At 44.1% G+C, this 18910-nt stretch overlaps 1 protein-coding gene across 1 annotated transcript; it reads right to left on the bottom strand.

Moving 5' to 3' along the window:
* Window positions 1-13415: 13415 nt before the first annotated feature.
* LOC122864761 lies at window positions 13416-15319 on the bottom strand. Its single transcript, XM_044172382.1, has 3 exons — window positions 15300-15319; window positions 15066-15099; window positions 13416-14609 (listed from the first exon to the last, which is right to left on the bottom strand). Exons 1-3 carry the CDS (start codon window positions 15317-15319, stop codon window positions 13974-13976), a joined length of 690 nt encoding a protein of 229 aa, XP_044028317.1. The 3' UTR covers window positions 13416-13973.
* Window positions 15320-18910: the final 3591 nt, after the last annotated feature.

The following is an 18910-nucleotide window of genomic DNA, read 5'->3' as shown; positions in this document are numbered from 1 at the left end:
GTGGATATTGCACAGCAGTAATAGAAGTATGTATAAATATCAATAAATTAAACTGAAAACAGAGTATATTGCACAATTATTTCAAGTATTGCAGTGATGTTAATGATCAATGTCCAGTTTATCGACTTAAGGTCATACAGACTAACACTTAGAGGGAGGAGTTAGAGAGTTTGATGGCCACAGGCAGGAATGACCTCCTGTGGCGCTCTCTGGTGCTCTTTGGGGGGATGAGTCTTTCGCTGAAGGTACTCCTTTGTTTGACCAGCACATAATGGAGTAGGTGGGAGACACTGTCCAAGATGGCATGTAGTTTGGCGAGCATCCTCCTCTCTGACACCACCGCTCCACCCCCACAATGTCACTGGCCTTACAGATCAGTTTGTTGAGTGTGTTAGCGTCCGCTACCCTCAGCCTGCTGCCCCAGCATGCAACGGCATACAGGAGAGCACTGGCCACCACAGACTCATAAAATATCCTCAGCATTGTCCGGCAGATGTTGAAGGACCTCAGCCTCCTCAGAAAATAGAGGCGGCTTTGCAGTGACTCCACCCATTTAGCACACGTTCTCCTTATTTCTTGCACTCCTTTTTCTTCGTCCACAGGCAAAAAATCTCTCTTCAGTTCGTCTTTGTCTGCGATAGTTCTTTAAAGTTGGGTTGGTGTGTTACAGCCTTATATTTCCACGAGAAACATAAAAACCTAATGCACATTTATACTCCCCAGATGATCAACCCTTTACATTTTGACCATTCTACAAGCTTTGCTTTAGCACTACCTTCAAGACAAAATGTCAGTTTTGAACACAAGGTATCTCATAATAGCAATATCTCTAACAGGGTGATTACCATGAAAGTTTCAGGTCTCATTCAAGGTTCCATGGTAATGTTTCTAGCTGGAAAAACTATTGTGGCTGTCTTTAGTGGATCGTTGAAACATAGCTCTCCAAATGATCCTTCTAACTGTCATACAGTCAAAGGACAACATTTAGTTGTAAAAGCTGCAAACTCCACCCATGGACAGTATGGTCATTGATCAGCATTCAGTATGTATGTCACCATGGTGGGGTTGATCATTCTATAGAATTCAGCTTTGAACAATACTGTTGGTCTTTAATGGTTTGAAATACATAAACAACACTAAATAACTAACTCTCCAACAGCATCAACATGTAAGATAAAGGACATAGTTGCTTTAGGACTTACCAACTGTACAATAAATTATACACATGCAAACACAAACACCATGTAATGTAATGTAACTTACGTCTCTGTGTAAAGAACAAGGCTAACATTGCAGTGTGTTTCCTCCAGACTGATTGGTTTCCTGTCTTTGCAACAGCCTCTTCCTGTTCATTCAAACTCCTTTATTTTTGGGTAAACAGCCAGGCCATTATGTTCCAACGTCCTTCCGGTCACTTCCTCTCAGACCAGTTTTGGAGGCTCAGAACAAACACACACTTTCTACAGAAATTAAACTCAGCAGATTAATAACAAGTAACTGCAGGCACAAAGAGTTCTTTGGAAAGGCTGTGTGAAACAGTGTGTTTTATTTCAAGACATGCTCTTTGACATTTACAGAAGATATTATTGACAAAGTGTGTTTGAAGCACGCAATTTAGAGCACAGGTCTGCAGTATATATCAGCTGTGGACTGTAGAATAGCACACAGGTGTGGCACAACTCCTCAAATTAGCCTGCTGATAGAAGTATCTCCATGTCACTACCTGACGGTTTAAACAGAATTCAGTAGACAGACAATTAGACATTGTCAACAGCAGTAGATCAGAAGAAACTCTGGTAGTGTCATTTATTGGACTGTATCATATTTGGGCTACTGTATAATATTTGGGCTAGAATACAAGCTAAACAAGAATCTACATCCATGTTAGTGATCATGGTCAACATCGTTTAGTGTGTCAGCATGCTTATATTTGCTAATTAACACAAAACACAAAGTACAGCTGAGGCTGATAGGAATGACCCGTAAGCTCTTGACAGGATACAAGGCATGCTAGCCTATTGTCTTCCTATTGCCCCTTTCAAGCTCTGAAGTATTTTTCAATAAATTACTGACATCCACACTTAAAACTGCATGAGGCAAAACTAAAAGCCATTTTAGTCTAAATCACAAGATGTGGTTGGTTGTCCATGGAACTTTTTTTTGGACTTTATTATTTGTAACCCACAGAAGACAAGCCACAAATGTGTACCATACTACACAAATATGTCACTATCCACAAACATGTATTTTTTTATTTGTGTTGTGTAAAGTCATGTCCACAAAAATACAGAGCGATTTGCAAATACGCATAACTTACTCTGTAAAAACGTATTTTAATTTCACATAAAATCATAGAGGTTTTATAAATATAAATAGTTTCCTTCACAAATACATTTAAAGTGATATGTACACATGAAGAGCAAGGAGCGGCAAATTAAGAAATTTAACATCCTTTTGAATAAGGACCAGCACAACAGGAGACCACGGACTGAACAAAGGGAGACATGTATTAACAGAAACAATTGGATCAAAAACTTATCAGACCGCATCCTGACATAGGCGGAAAAAGATGTGCTCTCCAAAGGGCTCAACTTTTCAGTTACATCCAACCACATCCCTACAGTGGACTACATCACAGCCACAGAAACAGCCATTAGGAAGAACAAGATGACTGAAGCAGAGGCTGCAGACCTGAGGCTACGTGTCACTGCAACATTAAAGAGTGCCAAACCACCTCCTTCCAACATTACATCCGAAGAGAGGAGGGCACTCTCAGCACTGCAGAAGGATCACAGCATAAACATTCTACCAGCGGACAAGGGTCGCTGCACTGTGATTCTGAACACAGCCGATTATGAAACCAAGGTCAACAACCTTCTTGAAGACACAACCACATATCAAAAACTTAAGACATCCAACCAATAGCTACAAGAAGAAGGTTAGACTGTCTACAGAAGCTTGAGAAGGAATTGTGGAATTTTGTCCAATTTGTAGCGCAGCAGATCTGTAAAAAGAAATCTGTAAATTGAGGTGCTGTCACTAGCTACACCAGCAGGTGGCGAGATTACCTCACATGCCCTGACGGAACGGAGTGGAGCATCTTTATTTAACCCAAAGGTTGTGCTTCAGGATCAGGTTCATCATTGTCATCTCCAGGTGAGTGTGCTGTGCTGTGCTTGCTTACTTACTGGTGTTACCTAAGCTGCATTCCGATCGCCTAGTAGTTCCCTGTTAAGTGGACTGCACAGGGTATTCAGCCATGTTAAGTAAGATTCCAAACCGTAGGGAGCAAAACATTTTCAGTTCAATGGGAACTGTGAACTGTGTAGGGAAGAAGTGAACAACAGTTCATCAGTTCGTCGGAAGTTGACAAGCAAGATTACCCATCAGTCATTGCACCTCGCAGGCGTGCTAAAAACACTGGAGCTGACAAAGGAGTTTACGTATGTCTGCAAGCATTGTCGTTGTAACTAACATTATCATTATATATTATTTGACTATTTAAGTGGTTAAGTTACCTAAAAACAACAATACTCAAATAATGTATAAATCAAATACTCCAATATCTCTAGGGAAACAAGCTGTTGTTGACCTTATAACTACTAGCAAGTTAAACTTACGTTGGTGGCTAGCATAGCTGTGTAACTTCAATATTACAACAAATGTTCAGTGCTAATGTTAGGTGCTGTAGTTAGAAACATATGTAACCTAACCAACAGTTGGGCACTCATTATGCATGCCGCAGCCGGCATTGTGCTCTGGAGACATCGCTGGCATTTTTGCTCAATTTACCTTAGAAGTGTAAAGTTGACAACAACAGGGTGCACAGGCCCTGGCATTCATTTTGAGCACCATTCATAATTATCAAGGGTGACGTAATATACATTTTACATAATAATAATCTGTAAATAATATCCCCGGTCACATACTCAAGGCATGTGCAGAGCAGCTTGCTGGGGTCTTTACGGATATTTTCAACTTGCCCCTCGCCCAAGCAGCTGTGCCAGCATGCTTCCAATCCACCTCCATTGTGCCAGTGCCAAAACTCTCTAGTCCAACGTGCCTGAACGACTACCGCCTGGTAGCACTCACACCCATTGTTATGAAGTGCTTTGAGCGGCTGGTGCTGGCACACCTAAAGGACTTCCTCTCATCCACACTGGACCCATACCAGTTTGCCTACCGCAGCAATAGGAGCACAGAGGATGCAGTCTCCATGGCACTGCACTCTGTACTCACACACTGTGACAATAAGAACACTTATGCACGAATGCTGTTTGTTGACTTCAGCTCTGCATTCAACACTGTCATCCCTTTCAAGTTAATCACCAAACTTGGAAACCTGGGCATTAACACCTCCATTTGCAACTGGATTATGGACTTTCTGACAAACAGGCCTCAGCTTGTTAGGTCAGGCCACAACTGCTCCACCACCATCACACTCAACACTGGTGTACCACAGGGCTGTGTGCTGAGCCCCTTCCTCTACTCCCTCTACACACTCGACTGCAGGCCTGTGCATGGATCTAACGCCATCATCAAGTTTGCAGACGATACTACGGTGATTGGTCTCATCAGCAACAACGATGAGACTGGCTACAGGGAGGAGGTCCAGCAACTGGCCACATGGTGTTCAGACAATAACTTGCTCCTTAACACCTCTAAGACGAAGGAGCATATCGTGGACTTCAGGAAGGAGAGAGGAGGCACACATGACCCCGTCTGCATTAACGGGATGGCTGTTGAGCGTGTCACCAGCTTCAAGTTCCTTCGGAACGGTATTTCGGAGAACCTGTCCTGTACCACCAAAACCTCCTGCCTGGTCAAGAAGGCTCACCAGGGCCTCTTCTTCCTGAGGACACTGAAGAAGAACCAACTGTCCTCAGCTATCCTGGTGAACTTCTATAACTGCACAGTAGAGAGCATCATAACCAACTGTGTCACAGTCTGGTATGGGAACTGCTCTGCTGCAGAGCGCAAGGCACTGGAGCGGGTGGTGAAAACTGCCCAGCGCATCACAGGGACTCCACTTCCAGCCATTGAGGACATCCAGAGGAAACGCCGTCTGGACTCCTCTCACCCCACCCAGAGACTGTTTTCTCCCCTGCCTTCCGGCAAGCGCCTCAGGTGCCTCCAGACAAGGACCAGCAGACTGAGAAACAGCTTTTTTCCCCAGAGCTGTCTTCCTACTGAACTCTGCCCCCCACTGATTCCACTGTCCCCTCATATACCTTACTTTAAAAAGTTTTGTAATGGTATCAGGTTTTGTTTCAATATTTTATTTCAGTAGTCAGTAAAATTTCCACAGTAGCAGCAGGTATCCGAGGTGTTTACATTGCCAGGGTAATGCATGGAGGAAGTGATATCTGCATTGGTGACATTGCAGGGTGTTCGGCATGGAGAAATTTTGTCGAGGGAAGTTCCCTTTACTGAAATTCCCTGAACAGACAGAACAAATTTCAAGGAATGCCTTCTTTCACCTACATAACATTGCAAAAATCAGGCACATTCTGTTTCAAAATGATGCAGAAAAACTAGTCCATGCATTTGTTACTTCTAGTTTGGACTATTGCAGTTCCTTATTATCAGGCTTCCCTTAAGACTCTCCAGTTAATCCAGAATGCTGCAGCATGTGCATGGACAACAATTTTTCCAATATTAGCTTCTCTGCACTGGCTCCCTGTAAAATCCATAATTGAATTTAAAATCCTTCTCCTCACCTACAAAGCTCTTAATGGTCTGGCACCATCGTATCTTAAAAAGCTCATAATACCGTATTACCCCATTAGAACACGGTGCTCCCAGAATGCAGGGTTACTTGTGGTTCCTAGAGTCTCCAAAAGTAGAATGGGAGGCAGAGCCTTCAGCCATCAAGCTCCTCTCCTGTGGAATCAGGTCCCAGTTTGGGTTTGGGAGGCAGACACCATCTCCACATTTAAGAGTAGGCTTAAAACTTTCCTCTTTGATAAAGTTTAGAGTTAGGGCTGGCTTGGGTGAGTCCTGAACCATCCTTTAGTTATGCTGCTATAGGCCTAGATTGCCGGGAGACTTCCCATGATGCACCTCTTTCCTCCTCTCCCTCTCCATCTGTATGCATTTTTATTCCATTACTGCATGTTACTAACTCGACATCTTCTCTCTCCCGTAGTTTTGTGCTTTCTCATCTCTCTCCTCTCTCATTCTTTCGCTTTCAGCAGGTTTTCTGCCTCTGGAGCTGCAGAGTCTGGATCTGTGATTATGGGCCACCAGCTGCCCCCATGTTCCTGCTCGACAACTGCTATTACAATTGTTATATCGTTATAGTGTTATATATTAGTCTTATTGCTATTATTATCATTATTATTCCTTTCACTATCATTCCTATTATTTTATTAATATTAATATTAGCCTCTCTTCTCCCCTTCTCTCCCCTCTCTCTCTCTCTCTCAACCCAACCGGCAGTGGCGGATGGCCGCCCACCCTGAGTCTGGTTCTGCCCGAGGTTTCTGCCTCTTAAAGGAAGGATTTCCTTGCCACTGTTGCCAAGTGCTTGCTCATTGTGGGATTTGTTGGGTCTCTGTAAATAATATTATAAAGAGAATGGTCTATACCTGCTCAATAGGAAAAGTGGAATCAGATAACTGTTAATTATATAGTGTTATGAATTGGCGCTATATAAATAAAATTGAATTGAACGCAGCCCTGCAGTTTGTTAACGTTAGTATTAGCTAGCTGTGGCAATGGTCTACAAGCATGTTAAATCATTTAGTTCAGGGCCCCGTTTCAGAAAGCTGGTTTAGTGAAAATTCTGAGGGAAACTCTCAGTTTTCAGTTCCAGAAAGAGAGGTAACTTAACTCTGGATCAGTTACTATAGTAACTGTGTGAACCTAGCCTGCTCGCTGGCAGGTTTTCTTCAACAAACCCTGAGTTTCTCTGTGTCTCCTCCCTCTTACAGAGCCAGAAACGCTGTTTCATTTCCTCATTGATTCAGTCCGTATCAAAGCGCTATCAAAGCGCATTAATTAGCGGAGGTTTACTGTCTGAATCAAAATCCTGGTTGGATATTAGTTTGTTACTCAGGACTATCTGAAGTTACCACTTTTATGCGCTGTCAGTCATTTCTTTGAACAGTATTTTTTGCACTCACATTCAAATATTACACAGCATCAAGTCAGCGCAGAATAAAACCTTTGCATGTCCTTCTGTTTATATAACACTGTGACTCTGTGCACACAAGACACAAGACTGTCAGTTTGTTAGAGCAGTTCCACTAAAATGTTTATTGCACATAATGTGTAATCTCATTTTAAATGGTAAAAAAAGTGACAGGTAACGCCAGTTAGTAAGCAAGCACAGCACAGCACAGCACACTCACCTGGAGATGACAATGATGAACCCGATCCTGAATCATGACCTTTGGGTTAAATAAAGATGCTCCACCTTGTCTTTCACTTCCTGGTAGAAGCCAGCTTGTTTCCTTCTGTTGCACGGTGACTCTTGTTTAGCCTTCTTCTAGTAGCTTACAGACTGTAGTTCCGTCAGCGCATGTGAGGTAATCTCGTCACCTACTGGTGTAGCTAGTAACTGCACCTCAATTTACAGATTTCTTTTTACAGATCTGCTGCGGTATGAATTGTACAAAATTCCACAAATAAATAGGAGGGAAGTCACGTGGCCCACAAGCTGACAGGAAGCAATCTAAAAATGTGCAACACTTGAGACCAAAAAACTAGTCCATGCATTTTTAACTTCTAGGCTCCCGAATAAGTCCCTCATGACTCTCCTGACAAGAAGTAATGGAGCAAATCGCTCCATATTTTTGTGGATATGACTTAACACAGCACAAATTATAAAATACATGTTTGTGGATAGTGAAATATTTGTGTATTATGGTACACATTTGTGGATTGTCTTCTGTGGGTTACAAATAATAAAGTCCAATAAAAACTTCCATAGTTTTCAGAATGTGATAACCTGGTTGTCAGAACGTGGTTGTCAGAACAAAACACTCAAATTAGTCTCTGCATGTTTCCTCTTAAAATTAAAAGTTTAACAAACACAAACATGAACACAACAATGTTATTTTGTATTAGTCTATATTTTGGTCTAGGTTTCTTGGGTAAAGTGAAAATTATGTATATCTCATATCAAAATACAGTTTCTACGTAACACACATGAGAAATCAAATAAGGAAATTGGCATGTAACCAGAGTGAAATATACATGTTTCTCTCAAAACCTAGTAGACCAGGCACTTTGGAATATATAATCATGTTTGCGTTCATTCCTATGATTTTGACCTTTCCTCTGATATCACCATCAGGCCAACATTTTGATTTGCACACAACAAATCCAAAGTGCGACAAATTAATCTCAAATAAAGGTCCATTTACAAGCTTTTCTGTCTTCATCAGCAAATGGAGCTGGGTCACGTGGTTGTATTTGGTGGGGAGATTGTCAAGATTAAGATTTATGATTTGCTTTACGATCCCACATTGTAGGAAATTTGGATTGGGTTTACACCCATGCTGCAATAAACTAGAATTACCACCCTGCAGTTGTATGCCTCCGTCAAGTTGCAGTTTACAGCCATGTCTGTCCAGACAGCTATCACTATATTGATAATACATACGTATGATTCTAATGAATATACATTGTTGAATTGTCATTCCGATGACGCTCGAAATTCAGAATGAGGTAGGGAATGAAAGGCAGAATGGATGAGATGGAGGAAAGCCCATACTGTGCTAGTTATTGTTTAGTCATTAATTTTTAGATTTTAGATTTTTTTTCGACTTTGCCTGCTACCTGTCGAACCTGTTTGCCTGTGTTGGACAGCTTCCCTTATTTCAACCACTACCTGCCTGTAACCCGTGTAAGCCTTTTTCTGATCATTAAACTATTGCACTGCACCTGCTCTGGCCCTGTATCTGAATTTGGGTCCAATCCCTTGTTTCCCCTGCTACCCTGCATGACAAACCACTTTTACCCCTGTAAAACATTGCAGTATGAGAATATGATGAACTGCCACCATAACACACACCAAAACAATCTAGATGGATAAATAGCACTACTTGTAAAAATATGTATTTTTGATTTTGGGGTGAACTGTCCCTTTAACACTGAACTCAGATAGCTTGATTTTGAGTCCTACCTACCTTCAACATTAACCCACTTCAATGAAATCTCTCTGTCAACCCTGGAATGCACTTTCAAAATCATCCACCTGACCTTCAGAATGCATTCCCACTAGGTTTCTAAAAGCAGTGTTTCAGACAATTGGTCCAGATATTTTAGCCATCATTAACAGCTCTCTGGATGACATGAGCCGCACTCGCAGATGACACTTAATTGTACGTCCCGATAAAGCCTGGTACCATGGATGCATCCTGTATTATGTCTTGCCTCGCTGAAATAAAAAATTGGATGTCCAAAAATGTTCTGCAATTGAATAACTCAGAAATCTGAGGTAATTATAACTACCCCCTGTGGCCCCAGTACTAGCAGCATTAATAATCTCTCCTCTAGTATGGGTGCCTTATCTAATAATGTTCAAAAAGAGGCCAGCAACCTAGGTGATATTTTTGATTCAGAATTGTCCTTTGATGCTCAGGTGACTAAAGTGGTGCAGTCCTGCTTTGCTCAACTGAGACAGCTAACCAAAATCAGGTCATACCTTTCCTCTGCAGAAAAGGTCATCCATGCTTTTATCTCTTCCAGACTTGACTATTGCAATGCACTTTATTCTGGTACCAGCAGGTGAAACATCCGACGATTGCAGCTGATACAAAATGCTGCTGCCAGGCTTTTAACACGTACTAAGAGAAGCAACCACATTACACCAATCCTTGCTGCCCTTCACTGCTTACCTGTCATATTTAGAATTGATTTTAAGATTTCACTGACTCTTTTAAAGCCTTAAATGGTCTGGCTCCTGCCTATATCTGTGATTTGCTAACTCCCTATGAGCCTGATCGCTGCTTGAGATCCTCCAGCAGGGCCCTACTAATAGTTCCAAAATCTCGACTTGTCACTTGTCAAGGTGACCAGGCTTTTGCTATCCAGGCCCCTCAACTGTAGAACTCCCTTCGTGGAGATCTCAGGCAGGCAAACTTCTTCCTCCTTCAAAGACTCACTTTTATCATATGGCTTTTACTTAACTGATTTATATATATTTATATAGAATCATTTGTTGTAATTATTGTTTTTTTCCAGGATCAAGTTCCAGCCTAGAACACAGAAAGAAACATTAAGGTGGGCAGATGGGAATTAAAGACACCTTTACTACAGTACTATTAAGACAAACCCTCTTAGCACAGAAATAAAATACATAAAGATGAAACCTAGGCAAAACAGCAGCCAGCACTGCAAGAAAGGCATAAAAAGAAAAAAAACAAAACAATTACACAATGACCTAAAACCACTATATGAGTATTAAAGGAGGATTTTATAGGTTTTACCTCAATAGTCACGAAATGGGTTAATCAGGTCTCACTTACCACCAACCCAGGGAGTGTGTTGGCAGTCAAGGGAAAATCTGGCCTATTAGTCAACCTTCTAAGCCACATACAAAACCACAACGCATACAAATAACAGAAACAAAAGCAGCTTAAATGAATACCTCAAATTAACTCACCATACAGATGATGGGCAGTGTCTTTGCAGCCTAAGGGTTTGTCTGATTTAGATTATTAATACAAAATATAAATCAACTAATAAATTATGATATATTATTATAGGTTAAGCTACCCAGCAGTATAAAGTATGTTACAGGTCCCAGGCGTGGTGACCACAATAACAAAAAGAAAAGTCTGTAAAATAAAAGTAGAGTGTGAAAGAAAGAACGACAGGTACACTCGTGTGTTTTCCCAAATTGCGTCTAAAGGGGAACAGGAAGTTGGCCCGCTATAGGTAACAGGAGGTTCGCGACCACAGTGTCAAAGGTTCCGCTTACTTTGTTCCACTCTTTTACACACCAATATTAACACAGGGCTACATATTATAATGTAAAAATAAAGTTCTTGATTGCCAGAGTATATTTGCACATATTAAATATAAGAATTGTCTTTTTACTCAATAATACCAAATGTGGTCACACATATTTGGGTGTACCACACGCTCCCCAACAACAAAAGTGGCTCCTGACACTTGACTTTTAACTCAAAACCCATAAACTAATAAAGTCTCTTCTCAAAAAGTCCCTGGAATGTCTTTCTTTAATTGTCCTTAATCTTCAGGCATCTTCTTCCATGAGGTATCTGTTCAGTTTAATAGCAAGGAATGGCATACGAAACAGGTAGGTGAGGGTTAGGGGTAAGAGAAGAGGGGTAGAGATGTGGGGGGTAAAAAGAGGGGTGTAGCGTAATCGTGCTACCGTGAGTTCCTCTTGGCCCTGAGATACCACGCTGACACCAGGGTTTCAGTGTATGTTCTTTCTTTCTTTTCTGTCCATACGCTCTTTCTCTTCTTCCGTCCGCTCTCCAACCGCCTCTCTTCTTCCCCCCTTGTCCAGCATGCTACTGTATTTAAGGAGAGAAAAATTAGTTAACCGGATTCAGCTGTGCCAATTATCTCTCCTTGATGCCGCTCACCTGAGCAACTCCCCCACCTCTCCCTCTGCAGCTTAAAGCTACCCATACCCACCTCCACAAGGGGTAATAGAGAAAAGGATACGGTGAAGGCTGGACGTTGACTGTGTTCACCATGGGACGAGTTTGGTAGGCTGGCTGGCCCAAGGATGGGTAGGTGAAGACCGTGTTGGGTCGTCTCTGCCTGGACTGCCTCAGACGGGGCGGTGACTCTGGATGGATGTCCTGCTCTGGCTCTGGACTCGGTACCGGCTCTGGATCTGGATGTGCTGCTGGGCCAGGACTGGGCATGAGGATATCAACGTCGTCGTGAAGCTGAGGTGGGTCTAAGTCTTGTCCATCGTCCCCTTGTATTACTTGTTCCTCTTCTGTGACAGTGTCCCTTTATTGTTCAGGTTGAATGTGAGTCCTTTCTTCTTGTCGTGTCTGATATGAGCAAAGTCTGCTTTGTGACTCACTGAAAACTTGTTCAACTGGACTTTGGCTCTCATGACGATATCTGGGTACACGAAACCGGTGGAGAGGCTCTTCTTCTTCTGAGTCGCTTGCCTCTGGGCTGCGTGACTGTTCTGGTGTCTTAGGTCTTTCTGTTGACTTTTTGCTTCTCTTGTGTGGCTTGGCAGCTTGACTTTGGACAATGTCTACCGGCAAGTCATTCACTTGTAACAGCAGGTTCCTGTGCAGAGTACGGATGGGACGGCCTCCTGTCTCTGGACTTACTTTGTAGACAGGGTTGTCTCCAACCTGCTCTCTCACGATGTAGACTCTTTGTTCCCAGTAGGGCCTTAGTTTGCCAGGACCACCTCTTCCACCCAGATTACGTACGAGTACTCTGTCTCCAGTCTGTAATGTTACTCCTTTGCACCTTTTGTCGTAGTTTGCTTTACCTTTGGACCTTGACTGTTGGCTGTTAGCATTTGCGATGCGGTACGCTTCTGTCATTTTCCCTTTCCATTTCTCAGCATACCCGTGTGGTGTCTCTGTGTCGTTTTCTGTCATGAGACCAAAGAGAAGGTCCACTGGAGATGTCTGCCATACAACAGGTAGTATGGGGAAAAGCCAGTGGTCTCATGCTTAGTGCAGTTGTAAGCATGGATGACATGGGGCAGATGCTCTTTCCAGTTTTGTTTCTCTTTCTCTCCCAGTGTTCATAGCATTTGCAACAGGGTGTGATTCAGTCTTTCAGCAGGGTTACATTGGGGGTGATAGGGGGAAGTTCTTGAGTGACCAACACCTGCAAGTTCCCTGAGTGACTTGAACAGTTTGTTCTCAAATTCGCGACCCTGGTCGTGATGGAGCTTGGAGGGGTATCCGAATTTGGGAATAAAATCGTTGAAGAAACGATCAGCTGCTGTCTTTGCAGCCTTATTTTTGGTGGGGTAGGCTTGCATGAACCTGGTGAAATGGTCCACTACTACGAGAATGTCCTCAAATCCACCTTTGCAAGACTCGAGGTGCAGGAAGTCAATGCATACGGGCTCAAGTGGGGAGCTAGATGTTATACTTCCAATGGGCGCTCTTTCATGTGTAGCTGGTTTCTTCTGCTTTATGCACTGACACGTCCTTGTGACATACTCCTCAATCTCTCTCTTCATGAAAGGCCAGTAGAATCGCTCTCGGGCCAGACTCAGGACTTTCTCAACACCGACATGGCCCATGTTGTTGTGGAGGTGGGTAAGAGCGATCTGTTTGTAAACAGCAGGCAGGACTACTTGCTTACGCTCAGTGGTCTTTCTGTAGAGAAGGCCATTCTCAATGTGTAGCCGACTCCACGCTCTCAACAGTCTTTTTGTTTTGTGTCAACTTTGTCATCTTCTGTTGGGGACATGTTTTTCTCTTTCATGTCAATAACTTTCCCAATGGCTGAATCTGGTCTTTGTTCTTGTACAAGCTTGTCATGGCTGATGGATTGCAGAGGCTCTTTGAGAGGCTGACTTAGTGTGGCGAGGTTAAGGGCTGCAATCCATGCTACATCACCTTGCTTGGGTCTTCTGCTCCCTTCCCATACTGCACCTACAGCTTCCTCTGACAGTTTCTCTGAGCACTCTCTCATGAATGTGTCAATGTCAAGTGGACAACGGGACAACACATCGGCGTCGATATTGACTTTTCCTGGACGGCATTTTATGTCAAAGTGGAAATCTGCCAGTTGTCCAACCCAACGATGTCTTACTGCGTTAAGTTTAGCTGTGCTAAGGACATACGTCAACGGATTGTTGTCCATAAAAATGGTGAAATGTGGGCCGTAGTAGAGGTAGTCCCTAAACTTGTCGCAAACTGCCCACTTGAGGGCTAGAAACTCTAGTTTCCCGCTGTGCAAGTGGTAGTTTTGCTCGGCAGGTGTTAGCGTGCGTGACTTCAGCTTCAGTGTTTGCATATGCATCAAGTTGTATGTCTGGTGGACCATTAGGTGGTGCTTGCTCTGGCAACATGTGGGACGGACGCTTGGCATGTTGGTAAGTGCTTCGCTTCCGTCAGATGGTTGCTTAACGCTGCCACTTGGAAAATTTGGTTTATTAGATCATCCAGCATTAACAGTTGACTCATGCTCTCATCTTCGAGTTGCAGCAGTGCAGTTGATTGCAAGTAGGAAGTGACATAGTCCATGCAGCTGTCTTTATCACCCTGGCTAAACTGCACTGTGTCTTTATTTTCTTGTGCAAGGCTCTTTGATAGCTCGAAGAGGTCTGGGCTGGGGAGTGTGAACAAGCGTCCTCTGATGCTCCAGATCAATTCCTCCCTTACTGTTGAAATGTTGTATGTGTTTTGGTTGTTGTGTAGTAGCTCTGTATTGACTTGAGTACGCTCCACCTCCCTCACAGCAGCTGCGGTTCCACGTTGAGGCGAAGATCCTCTGCACCTTGATCTCCCTCCTGGACACCCACAGGCCGACTTGGCTGGAGTAGCGGTCTGGTCACTGTCGTATCGTGGTTCTGGTATCACTGGATCTGCCCTCGACGACTGAAGAGGAGAGATCCCGATGAGCCCCCACAGTTTGTTACAGGTCCCAGGCGTGGTGACCACAATAACAAAAAGAAAAGTCTGTAAAGTAAAAGTAGAGTGTGAAAGAAAGAACGACAGGTACACTTGTACACAGGTATCTTTTCCCAAATTGCGTCTGAAGGCGAACAGGAAGTTGGTCCGCTATTGGCAACCGGGGGTGCGCGACCACAGTGTCAAAGGTTCCACTTACTTTGTTCCACTCTTTTACTCACCAATATTAACACAGGGCTACATATTATAATGTAAAAATAAAGCTCTTAGTATATTTGCACAAATTAAAATAAAGAATTGTCTTTTTACTCAATAATACCAAATGTGGTCACACATATTTGGGTGTACCACAAGTAGTTAAAAATTAGCCTTCATCACCTTTATCAGCTGCAACATTAAAGTGATGAACATATTAATGCATCACTAATTATAATCAGTATGTAAGTGATTCTGAAATGGGCCATTCTGCATAATGAGCCCTGCCCCCCAAGCCCACATGCTCACCTGACCATCACTACCAACCAAGTGAATATTGAGTCTTCATAATAATAAGCCAACATAGATATAAAATGTTATAGGCCAGTTGTATTACAGTAATGTCTACCGTGACCTATACCTCCATTGCACGTCTCGCACTGTATTTCATAAATAAAATAGACCAACCAAGGTTGGCTCTTGTTTTTGTCTGTGCTCCCCTTTAGCTTTTTTGTTGTTCGGTCAATTCTTCTTTTTGCTTACTCTGCCCCAGTATCAGCCATAACCATCAGAATCAGAATCAGAAATACTTTATTAATCCCTGAGGGGAAACTCTTTTGTTACAGCAGCACACGGTCACGTCAGTGCACACAGAAATGGAAGTACTAAGCAAAAAATATAATACACTACAATACAGGTAAGATAAATTAAGTACCAAGTGGGTATAAGTATAAAATTAAAATAAGTGTAAAGTACAAAGTGGATTTACTGGTTGATGATAAGTATGTACAGTATAATAATACAATGTATTATTATCTTGAAGTGCGCATGCGCCAGCCCGCATGTTGCCTGTTGCCGTAGCTCCGTCTCGTCGTCTTACTTTTTCCAACTTTTAACTTTCCTTTTTTTCTTCCAAACTTGAGTAACTTGTGTGTAAGTGTAATTTAAACTACTCTCTTTGCGAAAATGAGGGTGGAAGGTGTTTTTGTACTTTTTTTCGCCGTGTAACTTCTTCTTCTGCTACTCGGTCAGGGCACCGCTGCAGATCAGCTGTTTGGCCGCATTGTTTACACCAGGGAACAGCTGATCGCACTGAAGCCGAGCAGCATGGCGCACAGGACAACTGATGTCCCCACTGAGATCTGGAGGAGGACACACCGAGGATGCAGAGGTGGAACGAAGCGGCGAGGGAAGAGAGAGGGGTGCAGACAAAAGAGACTTAAGAATAAGAGATTTAAGCCGTGTCTGCCTTCTCTCGTCATGGGCAACGTGAGATCGCTGGCGAATAAAATGGATGAGCTACACCAGGATATCCCGGACCATAACGTTTCCATCGACGGCTTTCAGTCTGTTCGGGCCGACAGGGATCACACCAGGAGCGGTAAGCGGAAAGGCGGCGGGCTTGCTGTTCTAGTTAACAACAGATGGTGTTACCCTGGTCACATTACCATCAAGCAGAGTATCTGTAGCCCGGACATTGAACTGTTAGCTGTGGGACTCCGGCCATATAATCTGCCACGTGAATTTTCATATGCCATTGTTGTGGCTGTTTACATCCCCCCCTCTGCTAACCCGGCATCGGCGTGCAACGCCATTCACACCGCCACAACACATCTCCAGACTCAACACCCGAGTGCACTCATTTTAATCTTGGGTGACTTCAACCATGTCAGTGTTTCAACAACACTGACTAATTTCACCCAGTATGTGAGTTGTCCTACTAGAGAGGAGAGGACACTGGACCTGCTGTATGTTAACGTTAAGGATGCATATAGCTCTTCCCCCCTCCCCCCTCTGGGTAGGTCAGACCACAACCTGGTTCACCTCAAATCCTGCTATGTGCCTCTGGTTAAAAGGCAGCCTGTGACCACAAGGACAGTGAGGAGATGGTCAGGGGAGGCCTATGAGACACTGCAGGAATGTTTTGAGGTGACAAACTGGGATGTACTCTGTGAGCCTCATGGAGAGGACATTGACGGGCTCACTGAGTGCATCACTGGCTACATTAACTTCTGTGTGGACTGCAATGTCCCAACCAAGATGGTCCATTGTTATCCAAATAACAAACTGTGGGTAACAAAGGACATCAAGGACATTCTGAATGCCAAGAGGAGGGCCTTTACGGATGGTAATAGGGAGGAGGTGAGGGCAATCCAGGCTGACCTGAAGGTGAAAATCAGGGAAGCCAAGGAGAAGTACAGGAGGAAGCTGGAGCGGAAACTCCAGCAGAACAATATGAGGGAGGTCTGGAGCGGCATGAAGACCATCAATGGCTTCAGACCGACTGGCAGCAGAGGAGTTGAAGGCAGCTTGGACAGGGCCAACAAACGTAATCTGTTCTTTAACGGATTCGACACACCGGCTCTTGCTCATCCCCCCTCTAACTCAGCTGCTGTCGGCCCTCAAGCTCCTCTGAGTACTCTGCTCCCCCCTCCCCATCAGGCTAACAGCCATCAGAAAACTTCAGAAGGTGGCAGGACTCTGTGTGGTAGCTGAAGTCTGTGGTGTAGATGTTGAAGAGGAAGGGAGAAACGACAGTCCCCTGGGGGGCCCCAGTGTTGCTGACCACGCTGTCCAACACAGTGCTGCAGACGCACATGCTGTGGTCTGCCAGTCAAGTAGTCGACAATCCAGGAAACGGGGGGGGCATCCACCTGCATCGCTGCCAGCTTCTCACCCAGCAGGGCTGGCCGGATGGTGTTGAAAGCACTGGAGAAGTCAAAAAACATGATCCTCACCGTGCTTGGCAGCTTGTCCAGGTGGGTGTAGATGCGGTTCAGCAAAAAGATGATGGCATCCTCAACTCCCAGCCGGGGCAGGTTGGCGAACTGAAGGGGGTCCAGGAGGGGTCTGACCATGGGCCCCAGCTGTTCCAGCACCAGTCTCTCCAGGGTCTTCATTATGTGGGAGGTCAGTGCCACCTGTCTGTAGTCCTTGGAGCCACTGGGACACGATGTCTTCGGCACAGGAACGAGGCAAGATGTCTTCCACAGAATAGGGACCCTTTGAAGACTCAGGCTCAGGTTGAAGACATGCTGAATGAATCCACATAGCTGGGGGGCACAGGCTTTTAGAACCCCAGGGCAAACACCATCGGGGCCTGCAGCCTTGTTTGATTGGAGTTTCATCAGCTGTCCTCTCACCTGGTCAGCAGTCAGGCACACAGTAGAAGTTACAGGCGGGGGAGGGGGGAGTCATCAGTCATGAGAGGGCCGTTAGCCTGAGAGCCAGCTTTACCATCGGTAAAGACCTTCCTCTTGGCATTCAGGATGTCTTTGATGTCCTTTGTTACCCATGGTTTGTTATTTGGATAACAATGGACCATCTTAGTTGGGACATTGCAGTCCACACAGAAGTTAATGTAGCCGAACAGTCTGAAAGCTGTCGATGGAAACGTTATGGTCCAGGATATCCTGGTGTAGCCATGTCTGAGAAGCACATCAAACTACACTCACGGAACTCCATCTGACTCCAGGCTAACGCCATTAGCTCGTCCATTTTATTCGCCAGTGATCTCACGTTGCCCATGACGAGAGAAGGCAGACACAGCTTAAATCTCTTGTTCTTTAGTCTCTTTTGTCTGCACCCCTCTCTCTTCCCTCGCTGCTTCATTCCACCTCTGCATCCTCGGTGTGTCCTCCAGATCTCAGTGGGGGCATCGGTTGTCCTGGGCGCCATGCTGCTCGGCTTCAGCGTCATCAGCTGTTCCCTGGTGTAAACAATGCGGCCAAACAGCTGATCTGCAGCGGTGCCCTGACCGAGTAGCAGGAGAAGAAGTTTCACGTCGAAAAAAAGTACCAAAACACTTTCTACCTTCATTTTCGTAAAGAGCGTAGTAATACTTACACACAAGTTACTCAAGTTTTGAAGAAAAAGGAAAGCTAAAATTTGGAAAAAGTAAGACGACGAGACTGAGCTACGGCAACAGGCAGCATGCACGTTTGTGCATGCGCACTCAAGATAACCACAAAATATAACATAAAAAATAAAATTCTCTAAAGTGAAATCTCCTCCTGCTTCCTTTTACTTGGCTGACATACTACTCACTATGAAACTTTGACTAGCAAAATGTAAACATAAGCTCTTTAGGTCTGCATGGTACGTGCCTTAAATCGTTCCATCTGATTTTGCAGGGAATTGTACCCGGTGTCGCT

The sequence above is a fragment of the Siniperca chuatsi genome, linkage group LG17 (genome assembly GCF_020085105.1).
Source record: "Siniperca chuatsi isolate FFG_IHB_CAS linkage group LG17, ASM2008510v1, whole genome shotgun sequence".
NCBI lineage: Eukaryota > Metazoa > Chordata > Actinopteri > Centrarchiformes > Sinipercidae > Siniperca > Siniperca chuatsi.
The sequence above is the reverse complement of the archived record's forward strand: the minus strand, read 5'-3'. Positions and strand labels throughout refer to the sequence as shown.

Bases quoted from the DNA above. Each gene is read 5' to 3' on its own strand.
- LOC122864761 (XM_044172382.1), bottom strand. From the start codon at position 15,319: ATGGCTGATACTGGGGCAGA. The intron at 15,100-15,299 runs GTAAGCAAAAAG...ATTATTATGAAG, and splicing joins ATGGCTGATACTGGGGCAGA to ACTCAATATTCACTTGGTTG. The intron at 14,610-15,065 runs GTGAGCATGTGG...TTTACTTTACAG, and splicing joins TGGTTGGTAGTGATGGTCAG to ACTTTTCTTTTTGTTATTGT.